Genomic DNA, 13,044 nt, shown 5'->3' with positions numbered 1-13,044 from the left:
ACCTTTTTCAAAAATAATCTTCAAACTTTAAATCATTTTATTGAATTGTTATATGGATATACATTATTATAGGAGAAGATTTAGCAACTTGGTTGGCTAATTTTTAAAAAATTGTTCATGAAATAACATTATTTTTATTAAAATAAAACAGTAGCTAAATGAATCTTTTCTTTCCATACTTAATGTGTTAGGATGCTTCCAGGTCAACTCTCCAGATCCCCCCGCCCCCCAAAAAATCAGTCAGAGACTCACTTGAGTGTTTAATTCAAACCTATATTTGTAGTTTCTAAAATGCTGATCCACAGACCACTTTCTTGTTACACAAGTGTACCAATGAAAACAAAAGGCAAAGAGAATCACTGCCATCCCTACAAAAGGAATGGCTCCTTTTCTAACATTCTTTAAAAATATACATTGTACAGTCCTTGCACCTCACCAAAGGTGGCAATGTAATAAATACACTGACTTAGTCCTCCTCACTGTTGAGCAAGGTCCACCAACTACCTGTTATAAGCCCTCTCCTTTTTGGATTTCTCCAGGGCTTTGTCCATGGTTTTCTCATTCTCCCCTCGACATTTGGGACAGTACCACTTGCCCTTTGGTTTATGATTCAGTCCTACACAGGAGAAGTGGAACCACTCAATGGTGCACTCATCGTTGTCACAGCCGATCATTTCTCCATAGGAGACCTGATTGCACAGACAGTACGTGGGCTCGTTTGGGTCGATGGGGAGGTCTGCAGGGGATGCTTCCCTCTCTGCTTTGGCCTTGGACCGTTTCTTCTTCTTGGAGGCCTTTGCTTTCTTCTCCTTAGGCGTTCCTGAGGTGATGTCATCGTGGTCATGATTATTGGCTGCATTCTCCCGATTCTCGTTGTTGCGCTGTCGCCGAGACCTCTTGTTATTGGGCTTTTCTGCCTGTGTGATTGTCTCATTCTTAGACTTATCCTGGCCAGCTTTGCCACTGTGTCCAGTGGTGTCATTGACCTCTTGGTGTGCCTCAAAGAGTTCCACATGACTGTCTACCTGCCTGGTCCGGTTCTCCACCAGCTCTACCATCTGACTCACAATCTGAATCTTCTCGTCGCCCAGCTCCTGGCTCCGAATCAGGGCTCTCTGAATGCAGTGCAATACTCTCCTCTTCTGAGTGCCATCTGTCTCCCGTTTAAACTTCTCATAATACTCATCCAGTTCCTTCAGGATTTCTGCAAAGGGAAAAATGAGCATTACACCCACGCTATAAATAAAACACTATCGAGCCTTTTATTTAATTCTCTAGTCTATGAAAAAGTAATTGCAAAGGACAGAACTGATCAATGCAAGGTTTCCTAGCATGAAAAAGCTTAAATCTTGTATGCCCTCCTAACAGACTTTTTTTTCCTGTAGGAAAAAATCCCTGGAACTAGAAACAAATGCCAACACAGTTCTCATTTAGCAAAGTGCTACTGAAAGCTCCCCAAAGGATTATGTGTACATTCAGAAGTGTGAGTAATACTTCTGGGATGGACAATTAGGAGAAAAGATCAAATTCAGGTGAAACACTGGGTCCCAAATTTTTATTTTCAATAAAATTAATGATGTCCTATATTTCCATGGTTTTTATTCAAATATTTTCCTAATAATTTAAAGGCCCTTACTCTTTTTATTCTAATGTACTGATGTCCACAATACCTTATTAAGTTATAGACTGTATATAAATATTACTTATGACCCAGAGCCTCAATTTATCAGTCACATCGTTTTCATTCTAGCATGTTATTCCTCTGTATTACTGAAAACAAGAAAGGTTTGTCACAATAAGCCATACAACCTAGCCTTGCTTTAAAACAAAGGTGGCAGATTTTGCTTTTTGCACTTACTGCTCAAAACAATAACATTTATATCTACAGATTGTAAACCATTATCAAAAATAAATTAGAAACACTCAATACTAAATTTAACCCTTCAGGGGTAGTAAGGCAATGTATGTGAATTTAAAATGTACTTTTGCAGGAAAAGAAATCAACAGAGACAAGAGAAAAGGGGGGGGCAGGGAAAGGGAAGGGAAGGGGAAAGTCAAGGAACATATAGCAAGGACTCATGGACAAAACCAAAGGGGAAGAGCTGAGGGAGGGAAGGTGGGAGGGGGCAAGGGAAAGAGGTGGGGGGGAGGCAGAGACAAATGTATTTAAAAAGTAAATAAAAAAAATAAAAAATAAAAAAAAATAAAATGTACTTTTGCAAATGTAATTGGGCAATTTCTCAAGAAATAAAAGCTGTAAAAAAAAACAAACAGATAAGGAAAGTAAACATTCTTGTTAAAAGCTTAAATACACAGGTAGAAATTTCTAGCGTTATTTCCCACAAACCATGAAATAGTATCAGACTTCTGTACACCTTTTGCAGTCTCTCAAAATAAGGCAATTCTACCCTCCAACTAGTCAGTTAGGTGTGGGGATTTAGGGAGAAAATGCATAAAATGTGGCTATTACCCAGATCTTATCTCCCAATAGTTATAAGGCATAAATCTAAAACTAAAGTAAACATATGAACTTAGGCCAACACTGGAGCTTAGCTGAATGGTAAGTATTAGTTTCCAGGCTACATTCTTAAACTAAAGATAGTTCTCAGGATACTTCCTGCAAGAACAATGTAGAGTTTCCCACCAGAAAGAAGTGCCAAGGTGCCACAGTCCCACAGAATCTTAGCGGAATTAATTCTGAAAATAAATAGTTGTGCTCAACCCAAGTTCTATTTCATAGATGTTAAAATAAATTTCTGCCATTTTTTTAAACCCAAGTAATGACATTTAGAAATGCTTAATAATGTTTATTTTAAAAATTTATTTAAGAGAGTGAGAGAGACTCAACACATCAATTTGTTGTTCCACTTATTTGTGCTTCTTGTATGTGCCCACTGGTTGCTTCTTATATGTGCCCTGACCAGAGATGGTACCATCATACGGCTCATTTAATTCTATCATATGGCTAAATATGGCTTCTTTTATATCACAAGCAAGCTTATACCCACGTGACATCTCATTTGTGGGAAAGAAACACATATCACAAAATTAGCAAGAAGTAATTCTGTGACCTTCATAATGGCATATACTTCATGGATGCCCCAAGCGAAGTATTAACAAAGCCACTTTAAATACAAATGCCTGTAAAAAGGAACACCAGTGCTAACTAGAGAGGCATCTTGCCAGGACACTCACTTCTTAAGCCCCATCAGCTCAAACTGCTGCTGACCCTTTCCTCTAAAAATGCTCCATAGCAGAATTACTGTAGGAAAGCAATGATGCCATTGGGGAAAATTTAAGGATTAAAAGAGACTGCAGCAAAATTTAATCTTTCCAATGATGCATAATGTACTTTAATTTTACATAGGTTTGCACTTAAGTTTTTTATAAAGCCGACTTCCACAGTGGATAGGTGAGTGGGTATTTAAAAAATAACACAAGAAAAATAATTTAAAAATAACATCAAATACATTTAAAATTGGTTAAATTATAATCCATCATTATGAATTAATCTCCAATTGATGCATACTAAGCAATAAAAATTGTCAACCAAGTCTGACTTGCAACATAGTTACTTAAAAGTAAAAACTTAATTTTTTAAAACTATGCTGCATATCTCAACATTTATAGTAAGTCCCAGCCAAATAAGTTATGACTATTATGACAAATGATTAAGCTTTACAGCTCACTCAACAGCACTGGCTTCAGTATGTGCTCCACAGGAACCAAATAAGCACCACACTGTCTATTAACTGAACAGCGAAAGAGCAATAAAAGAAGGAACTTTGAGGGGTATACTGGTGTGAATGTTAGAAAATTCTAAAGCTACACTTTTTTTGTTGTCATCTAGGAAAATGCTAATTAACAGTACCACAAATTCTACAAAGGCTGGGAATCCTTTAAACACCCCTAATCTTTAATCACTACACTATCCGAGACATCCTGGGCGCGGACCACCAAGAAGAGCCCCCGGACACGGGTCACTCACACTTCCCTCGCTCCTCACAGCCGCTGGCCGGCCCCGTGGTTCCCTGGGACAAGGGAGGGAGGCCTGAGCTGAGTCCTCCGCAGGGCCAGCAGAAGAGGCTAACAAACCTCCCCTCCGACTCCGGGACACAGCCATTGCTCCGCGGCCGGAAGTGGCCGGGCTCAGGTCCCTGAGGATAGGGGGCGGGGCCTGGAACCTCGCCAATGGGGAGGAGGCCAGTAGGCAACACGCCCCGCCCAGGGAACCGCAGCCTATGGGGGTCGCCAGGCCGGAGGGCGGAGGCCACAAGGAGAACCAATCACAGAGCAGGACAGGGGAACACGGCCCACCCCGCAGCGTCAACAGCCAATCCAAGGCCAGAAGCCGGGCGACCCGAAGACATTCAAATCAACTCGACCTCCTCCCTCCTCCCCGCCCCTCTACGAAAGAGAAAAAAAGAAGGCCGCGGAAACAGAGACCCGTGCCAGTCACAGCGCAAGGCCCGCCCTCATCCGGCCCAGCAACCAATGCCTCAGCAGCGGACTGATAAGGACATTCCATGGGGATACCACAGCCAATCATAAGAAGACTAAAGCGGGAGGTTCGCAATATGCTAATAAGCCTCTTATAAATAACGCTGCGAAAGCGAGTCTCTGGTAGAGCGCGCAGGGGCGCCTCGCCGAAAGGGGTTATCTGCGCTTCACGGAAAGCTGTGGCTTTCCACCTCCCCCCCCACTCTCCTGTTTCCCTGCTTGCGCAGCCTTGTAAACATTAGTAAACTCCGAGTGACGACCTACGTTCCAAACAGAGCCCCCAATGCCGTGCCTGACCTGGCAGGAAAGTTTCCCCAACAGCCAACAATTCCCAGCGGACATGTACCCTCCGTTTCTCTCCGGGACTCTGGGCGGCTGGGGCTGCAGACAACGACCCACAGGTCCTCTCCCTGCCATGTTCCTCTCCAAGCCCATGGTCTTTGCACGCGCCCCCCGAACGCAACACAGATGGGAGACTTCTTCGCCACATCCTCCCCTCTCTTCCCCTCCCCACCGTACGCACGGAATAAAGCCCAGGCCCTCCGCAAACTACACCCGGCCGCGTAGCCCCTGACTCGGTGTCCAGAGCCGCGGGAGAGCCGGGGGGCTGGGCGGGGGGCGACTAGGGCTACACCGCACATAGTACCGACCCTGGACTTTATATAACACTCAGATAGATTTGGGACTGGATGTATGTTGGCTCCGGGGATGGCGTGCAGGGCCGGGGGACCCCTCGCCTGCAGCGTCCTCCCAGCAGACCTGCGCGTAGCCCCGTCCCTGCGCCCCTCAGACCTAGCGAAAGCAGCATATCCCTCCTTCCGCGCCGTAGCCTGCGCCCCTTAGCCCCCTCCCCCGCAACACCCCGCCTCGTCACTTCACTACAAAGAGCGCTTTGCTCGCGCAGCCTGGCATTGAGACCTCTCTTTTCTCCTTCCTCCTCCGTGTCCCGGCTTCGCATACAAGGACCTTGACGAATCAAAGACGCTCCAGACCTTTTGTTTCTGCCGGGCCAGGGCCGCCGCCGCGGGCCCACGGCTCCCCGGGAAGGGACCAGGACGGCCCGCGGCCCCGCGGCGAGCCGCGACCCGCGGGGATGGAGCGGCCGCCCCCGCCCATCCATCCCGCCGTACCTTGGTATTTCGCGTCGATCTCCCGCATCAGCGAGACGTTTCTCTGCAGGTCGAAAGGCAGAGACTCGATGGAGTCCAGGTAGTCCTCCACATAGTTCACCAGGTGGATCTGCTCCCCGTTGGCAGGGCTCAACATGGTTCACCGAGGTCCCCGGCGACTCGGCGCGGCTTTCCGCTTCCTCCAGCCCCCGCCCCCTCGGAGCCCAGCCCTGCAAAATGCAAACCTCCCGCCCGCCGGCGCCCCCCCCCTCCTGCCGGCCCCGCGCCGCTACATCTGCGAGCCGCGCCGCCTGGGCCCGGGGACCCGGCGCGGGCGTGCCGGGTTCCCAGCGCGCTCGGGCGGCCTCGGGCGCGGGGCGGGCGCGGGCGGGCGTGCGGGCGCGCACCCCGGCGCAGGGGCCGGGGCTGGGCCGAGCGAGCGCGGGAAGGGGCGCGCGCTGCCCGCCGTGCCGCACTTGTCCAACGTGGAAAACCCAAATACCAGTTTCAAACACTTGGGAAACATTCGGCCCCCCGTACAGCGCATGCGCCCAGCCACCCCCCACTGCCCCCTCCCCGCGGGCCCCGCCCCCGCCGCATTCACGCCCCTCACCGGCCCGGCCGCGCGGGGGTGTGGCTTTGTCTGTCACTTTTGCGGGGGTGGGGGTCGCAGGGAGAGAGGGCGACAGGAGAGGCACAAACTTTACTATGAGTTTCGTACTTGGAGGCAGAACATGTCCGGCGCCCTCATCCCCGGACAGTGATAGCAGACCCGCCCAAACCGAACGACACGACCGCCGCCTCCCGAACACTCTCAGAGAGCCTAACCCCTCTTCCCATTCAGACCCTCAAATCTCCGGTGCCTACCGCGCAGCGGAGATTTAAGTACATCTCGGAACAGACTGGCAACCCCAGGAGCCAGTCCACTGCGGTCTTCATCTCAATGGCCCAATCAAGATAAAGAGAAGGCGGGACGAGGTGGAATAACTCCTCTAGGGCTCTTAACTACTATACAGTACTAGAAACCCGCGTCCTGCGGAGGGGTGGAGACAGCCGGGCCGGAGACAGAGCCGGGCCGAGCAGCCCGGAAGTGGTGGCTCATGCGCATTACGGCCTGGGCACGCCGGCCGCGCGGGACACCTACAATTCGGCGGCGGGACCACCACTCCCACCATCTCGCGCTCACGCCTGCGCGGTCCTCACGCCACTCCCTTTGTGTCGCCGGCCGGAGCCCAGCGCCGAGCGCTAGAGACAAAGGGAGGGCGGTGCTCCGCGGGCACGTGGCCGCCAGCCCCGTATGTGGTGTCCCCGCGGGCCGGCTGCCCAGGCGTACGCATGAGCCGGCCGCACTTCAGCGCCAGCCTGTCTCCCCCTGAGTTTCTAGTGCCTTGTAATCCCTAAACCATTCCCTCGTCCCGCAACTGGATGAAGACACCGTGAGTGGCTTTTGGAAATTCAGTCTATTCCGAGATATGCGCGGTAGGCACCGGAAGGTGAAGGTCTGGTGAACTCTCTGAGATGCGGTGATCTCGAGCGGCGTCCAACAGTTCTAGCGGTCTGGCCGTCCCCGCAGCCTCACAACCCGGACATGTTCTGCCTCAACAGGAAACTCATGTGGGTTACATGCCTCTATCGCCTCACCTCTCCCTGCACCCCCACCCCGCAAGGTTTCTCCGAGGGCCCCCCCCCGAGCAATGCGGCGGGGCAGAGTGATCTGCACCAGAGGCCGTGATTTCCCAAGTGTTTGACTGGTGACAGTTTTCCACGTTGTTAATTCCCTTGCAGCGACCACACCCACGCCGCTCGCCCGGCCCCACCCTGCGCCGGGGTGCGCGCCCACACGCCCCCCCCCTCACCGCCACCACCCCACCCGCGCCGGGTCCCCAGCCCAGCGGCGCGGCACCGGCGCACCGGCAGGAGGGGGAGCACCGGCCACGAAGTTTGCGACTGCGGCTGGGCTTCCGAGCTGGAGCTCCCCTATCCTGGACTCCATCTCTGCTGCTCGACCTGCGAAGAAACGTCTCGCTGATGCCGGAGGTCCGACTCACAGTACGCGGCCCCGTCCTTTCGCGGCTCCCCCTCCAACCATGGGCCGCGGCGGCGGCCTGGCCAAACAAGAGTCTGGAGCGTCTTTGACCAGCCGGGCCACAGAGGAAGGAAGGAGAAGGAATACTCAATCCGGCTGCCGCGCTCTTTGTAGTGATGACGAGACACTCTTGAACTAAGGGGGCGCAGGGCGCGGAAGGATTCTGCTTTCAACACGAGGACGAATACGCGCGGAGTCTGCTGGGAGGACCTGCACTCCCCCGGTCTTTCATCCGTCCCAAATCTATCTGTGTTACTCAAAGTCCAGGGTCGGAATGGCCGTGTAGGAATTAATGCCCCCGCCCCAGCCCCCGGCTCTCCGCGGCGGACACGAGTCAGGGGGCTACGGCGTTTGCGGAGGGCCTGGTTCCGGCGTCGGTGGGGAGGGGAAGAGAGGAATGCTCCCATCTGGCGGGGCGCGTGCACAAAAGACCATGGGCTTGGAGAGGAACATGGGGAGAGGACCCGTGGGTCGTTGTCTGCGGCCCAGCAGAGTCCCGGAGAGAAACGGAGGAAGTATGTCCGGCTGGGCAATTGTTTTTTGGGGGAAACTTTCCTGCCAGGTGGCAAGATTGGGGGGCTTTGTTTGGAAGGTCACTCGGAGTTTATAATAGTTTGCAAGGCTGCGCAAGCGGGGAACAGGAGAGTGGGGGAGGCCACGCTTTCCGTGAAGGGCAGCCTCCGGCGAGGCGCCTGCGCGCTCTACCAGAGATTCGCTTTCGCAGCGTTGACGTATAAGAGGCTTGGTAGCGCTATTGCGGGAACACTCCCTTATGATTGGCTGGGACCATGAAATGTCCTTATCAGTCCGCTGCTGAGGCATTGGTTGCTGGGGAGGGCGGGGCCTGCTGTGACTCGGCACGGGTCTCTGTTTCCGCGGCCTTCTTTTTTCTCTTTCGTAGAGGGGCGGGAGGAGGGAGAGGTCGAGTTGATTTGAATGTGGTCGCCCGGCTTCTGGCCTTGGATTGGCTGTTACCGCCGGGGTGGGCCGTGTTCCCTGTCCTGCTCTGTGATTGGTTCTCCTTGCTGGCCTCCGCCCTCCGGCCTGGCGACCCCCATAGGCTGCGGTTCCCTGGGCGGGGCGTGTTGCCTACTGGCCTCCTCCCCATTGGCGAGGTTCCAGGCCCCGCCCCCTATCCTCAGGGACCTGAGCCCGGCCACTTCCGGCCGCGGAGCAATGGCTGTGTCCCGGAGTCGGAGGGGAGGTTTGTTAGCCTCTTCTGCTGGCCCTGCGGAGGACTCAGCTCAGGCCTCCCTCCCTTGTCCCAGGGAACCACGGGGCCGGCCAGCGGCTGTGAGGAGCGAGGGAAGTGTGAGTGACCCGTGTCCGGGGGCTCTTCTTGGTGGTCCGCGCCCAGGATGTCTCGGATAGTGTAGTGATTAAAGATTAGGGGTGTTTAAAGGATTCCCAGCCTTTGTAGAATTTGTGGTACTGTTAATTAGCATTTTCCTAGATGACAACAAAAAAAGTGTAGCTTTAGAATTTTCTAACATTCACACCAGTATACCCCTCAAAGTTCCTTCTTTTATTGCTCTTTCGCTGTTCAGTTAATAGACAGTGTGGTGCTTATTTGGTTCCTGTGGAGCACATACTGAAGCCAGTGCTGTTGAGTGAGCTGTAAAGCTTAATCATTTGTCATAATAGTCATAACTTATTTGGCTGGGACTTACTATAAATGTTGAGATATGCAGCATAGTTTTAAAAAATTAAGTTTTTACTTTTAAGTAACTATGTTGCAAGTCAGACTTGGTTGACAATTTTTATTGCTTAGTATGCATCAATTGGAGATTAATTCATAATGATGGATTATAATTTAACCAATTTTAAATGTATTTGATGTTATTTTTAAATTATTTTTCTTGTGTTATTTTTTAAATACCCACTCACCTATCCACTGTGGAAGTCGGCTTTATAAAAAACTTAAGTGCAAACCTATGTAAAATTAAAGTACATTATGCATCATTGGAAAGATTAAATTTTGCTGCAGTCTCTTTTAATCCTTAAATTTTCCCCAATGGCATCATTGCTTTCCTACAGTAATTCTGCTATGGAGCATTTTTAGAGGAAAGGGTCAGCAGCAGTTTGAGCTGATGGGGCTTAAGAAGTGAGTGTCCTGGCAAGATGCCTCTCTAGTTAGCACTGGTGTTCCTTTTTACAGGCATTTGTATTTAAAGTGGCTTTGTTAATACTTCGCTTGGGGCATCCATGAAGTATATGCCATTATGAAGGTCACAGAATTACTTCTTGCTAATTTTGTGATATGTGTTTCTTTCCCACAAATGAGATGTCACGTGGGTATAAGCTTGCTTGTGATATAAAAGAAGCCATATTTAGCCATATGATAGAATTAAATGAGCCGTATGATGGTACCATCTCTGGTCAGGGCACATATAAGAAGCAACCAGTGGGCACATACAAGAAGCACAAATAAGTGGAACAACAAATTGATGTGTTGAGTCTCTCTCACTCTCTTAAATAAATTTTTAAAATAAACATTATTAAGCATTTCTAAATGTCATTACTTGGGTTTAAAAAAATGGCAGAAATTTATTTTAACATCTATGAAATAGAACTTGGGTTGAGCACAACTATTTATTTTCAGAATTAATTCCGCTAAGATTCTGTGGGACTGTGGCACCTTGGCACTCCTTTCTGGTGGGAAACTCTACATTGTTCTTGCAGGAAGTATCCTGAGAACTATCTTTAGTTTAAGAATGTAGCCTGGAAACTAATACTTACCATTCAGCTAAGCTCCAGTGTTGGCCTAAGTTCATATGTTTACTTTAGTTTTAGATTTATGCCTTATAACTATTGGGAGATAAGATCTGGGTAATAGCCACATTTTATGCATTTTCTCCCTAAATCCCCACACCTAACTGACTAGTTGGAGGGTAGAATTGCCTTATTTTGAGAGACTGCAAAAGGTGTACAGAAGTCTGATACTATTTCATGGTTTGTGGGAAATAACGCTAGAAATTTCTACCTGTGTATTTAAGCTTTTAACAAGAATGTTTACTTTCCTTATCTGTTTGTTTTTTTTTACAGCTTTTATTTCTTGAGAAATTGCCCAATTACATTTGCAAAAGTACATTTTATTTTTTTTATTTTTTATTTTTTTTATTTACTTTTTAAATACATTTGTCTCTGCCTCCCCCCACCTCTTTCCCTTGCCCCCTCCCACCTTCCCTCCCTCAGCTCTTCCCCTTTGGTTTTGTCCATGAGTCCTTGCTATATGTTCCTTGACTTTCCCCTTCCCTTCCCTTTCCCTGCCCCCCCTTTTCTCTTGTCTCTGTTGATTTCTTTTCCTGCAAAAGTACATTTTAAATTCACATACATTGCCTTACTACCCCTGAAGGGTTAAATTTAGTATTGAGTGTTTCTAATTTATTTTTGATAATGGTTTACAATCTGTAGATATAAATGTTATTGTTTTGAGCAGTAAGTGCAAAAAGCAAAATCTGCCACCTTTGTTTTAAAGCAAGGCTAGGTTGTATGGCTTATTGTGACAAACCTTTCTTGTTTTCAGTAATACAGAGGAATAACATGCTAGAATGAAAACGATGTGACTGATAAATTGAGGCTCTGGGTCATAAGTAATATTTATATACAGTCTATAACTTAATAAGGTATTGTGGACATCAGTACATTAGAATAAAAAGAGTAAGGGCCTTTAAATTATTAGAAAAATATTTGAATAAAAACCATGGAAATATAGGACATCATTAATTTTATTGAAAATAAAAATTTGGGACCCAGTGTTTCACCTGAATTTGATCTTTTCTCCTAATTGTCCATCCCAGAAGTATTACTCACACTTCTGAATGTACACATAATCCTTTGGGGAGCTTTCAGTAGCACTTTGCTAAATGAGAACTGTGTTGGCATTTGTTTCTAGTTCCAGGGATTTTTTCCTACAGGAAAAAAAAAGTCTGTTAGGAGGGCATACAAGATTTAAGCTTTTTCATGCTAGGAAACCTTGCATTGATCAGTTCTGTCCTTTGCAATTACTTTTTCATAGACTAGAGAATTAAATAAAAGGCTCGATAGTGTTTTATTTATAGCGTGGGTGTAATGCTCATTTTTCCCTTTGCAGAAATCCTGAAGGAACTGGATGAGTATTATGAGAAGTTTAAACGGGAGACAGATGGCACTCAGAAGAGGAGAGTATTGCACTGCATTCAGAGAGCCCTGATTCGGAGCCAGGAGCTGGGCGACGAGAAGATTCAGATTGTGAGTCAGATGGTAGAGCTGGTGGAGAACCGGACCAGGCAGGTAGACAGTCATGTGGAACTCTTTGAGGCACACCAAGAGGTCAATGACACCACTGGACACAGTGGCAAAGCTGGCCAGGATAAGTCTAAGAATGAGACAATCACACAGGCAGAAAAGCCCAATAACAAGAGGTCTCGGCGACAGCGCAACAACGAGAATCGGGAGAATGCAGCCAATAATCATGACCACGATGACATCACCTCAGGAACGCCTAAGGAGAAGAAAGCAAAGGCCTCCAAGAAGAAGAAACGGTCCAAGGCCAAAGCAGAGAGGGAAGCATCCCCTGCAGACCTCCCCATCGACCCAAACGAGCCCACGTACTGTCTGTGCAATCAGGTCTCCTATGGAGAAATGATCGGCTGTGACAACGATGAGTGCACCATTGAGTGGTTCCACTTCTCCTGTGTAGGACTGAATCATAAACCAAAGGGCAAGTGGTACTGTCCCAAATGTCGAGGGGAGAATGAGAAAACCATGGACAAAGCCCTGGAGAAATCCAAAAAGGAGAGGGCTTATAACAGGTAGTTGGTGGACCTTGCTCAACAGTGAGGAGGACTAAGTCAGTGTATTTATTACATTGCCACCTTTGGTGAGGTGCAAGGACTGTACAATGTATATTTTTAAAGAATGTTAGAAAAGGAGCCATTCCTTTTGTAGGGATGGCAGTGATTCTCTTTGCCTTTTGTTTTCATTGGTACACTTGTGTAACAAGAAAGTGGTCTGTGGATCAGCATTTTAGAAACTACAAATATAGGTTTGAATTAAACACTCAAGTGAGTCTCTGACTGATTTTTTGGGGGCGGGGGGATCTGGAGAGTTGACCTGGAAGCATCCTAACACATTAAGTATGGAAAGAAAAGATTCATTTAGCTACTGTTTTATTTTAATAAAAATAATGTTATTTCATGAACAATTTTTTAAAAATTAGCCAACCAAGTTGCTAAATCTTCTCCTATAATAATGTATATCCATATAACAATTCAATAAAATGATTTAAAGTTTGAAGATTATTTTTGAAAAAGGTAAATAGTTAAATTTTACATGACAAACATTTTATATACCTATTCCCCAAATGAC

At 47.9% G+C, this 13,044-nt stretch overlaps 1 protein-coding gene and 1 pseudogene across 1 annotated transcript; one reads left to right on the top strand and one right to left on the bottom strand.

Annotated features, from left to right (window-relative positions):
• Positions 1 to 224: 224 nt before the first annotated feature.
• On the bottom strand, positions 225 to 5,852 carry LOC129064666 (inhibitor of growth protein 1). Its single transcript, XM_054565775.1, has 2 exons — positions 5,631 to 5,852; positions 225 to 1,204 (listed from the first exon to the last, which is right to left on the bottom strand). Exons 1-2 carry the CDS (start codon positions 5,764 to 5,766, stop codon positions 501 to 503), a joined length of 840 nt encoding a protein of 279 aa, XP_054421750.1. The 5' UTR covers positions 5,767 to 5,852; the 3' UTR covers positions 225 to 500.
• Positions 5,853 to 8,483: 2,631 nt separating this feature from the next.
• On the top strand, positions 8,484 to 12,728 carry LOC129064635 (inhibitor of growth protein 1-like; annotated as a pseudogene).
• The last annotated feature ends 316 nt before the right edge of the window (positions 12,729 to 13,044 follow it).

The sequence above is a fragment of the Pteronotus mesoamericanus genome, unplaced genomic scaffold (genome assembly GCF_021234165.1).
Source record: "Pteronotus mesoamericanus isolate MK-2021 breed Mesoamerican mustached bat unplaced genomic scaffold, CSHL_Meso_final contig_169, whole genome shotgun sequence".
Taxonomy (NCBI): Eukaryota; Metazoa; Chordata; class Mammalia; order Chiroptera; family Mormoopidae; genus Pteronotus; species Pteronotus mesoamericanus.
Note: the sequence above shows the minus strand (reverse complement) of the source record. Positions and strands in the feature narration are given on the sequence as shown.

What these genes read in the sequence shown, in the direction of transcription:
- LOC129064666 (XM_054565775.1), bottom strand. Translation starts at nt 5,766, where the DNA reads ATGTTGAGCCCTGCCAACGGGGAGCAGATCCACCTGGTGAACTATGTG. An exon ending in GATCGACGCGAAATACCAAG is followed by an intron (nt 1,205 to 5,630) that starts GTACGGCGGGAT and finishes TTCCCTTTGCAG; the next exon opens with AAATCCTGAAGGAACTGGAT.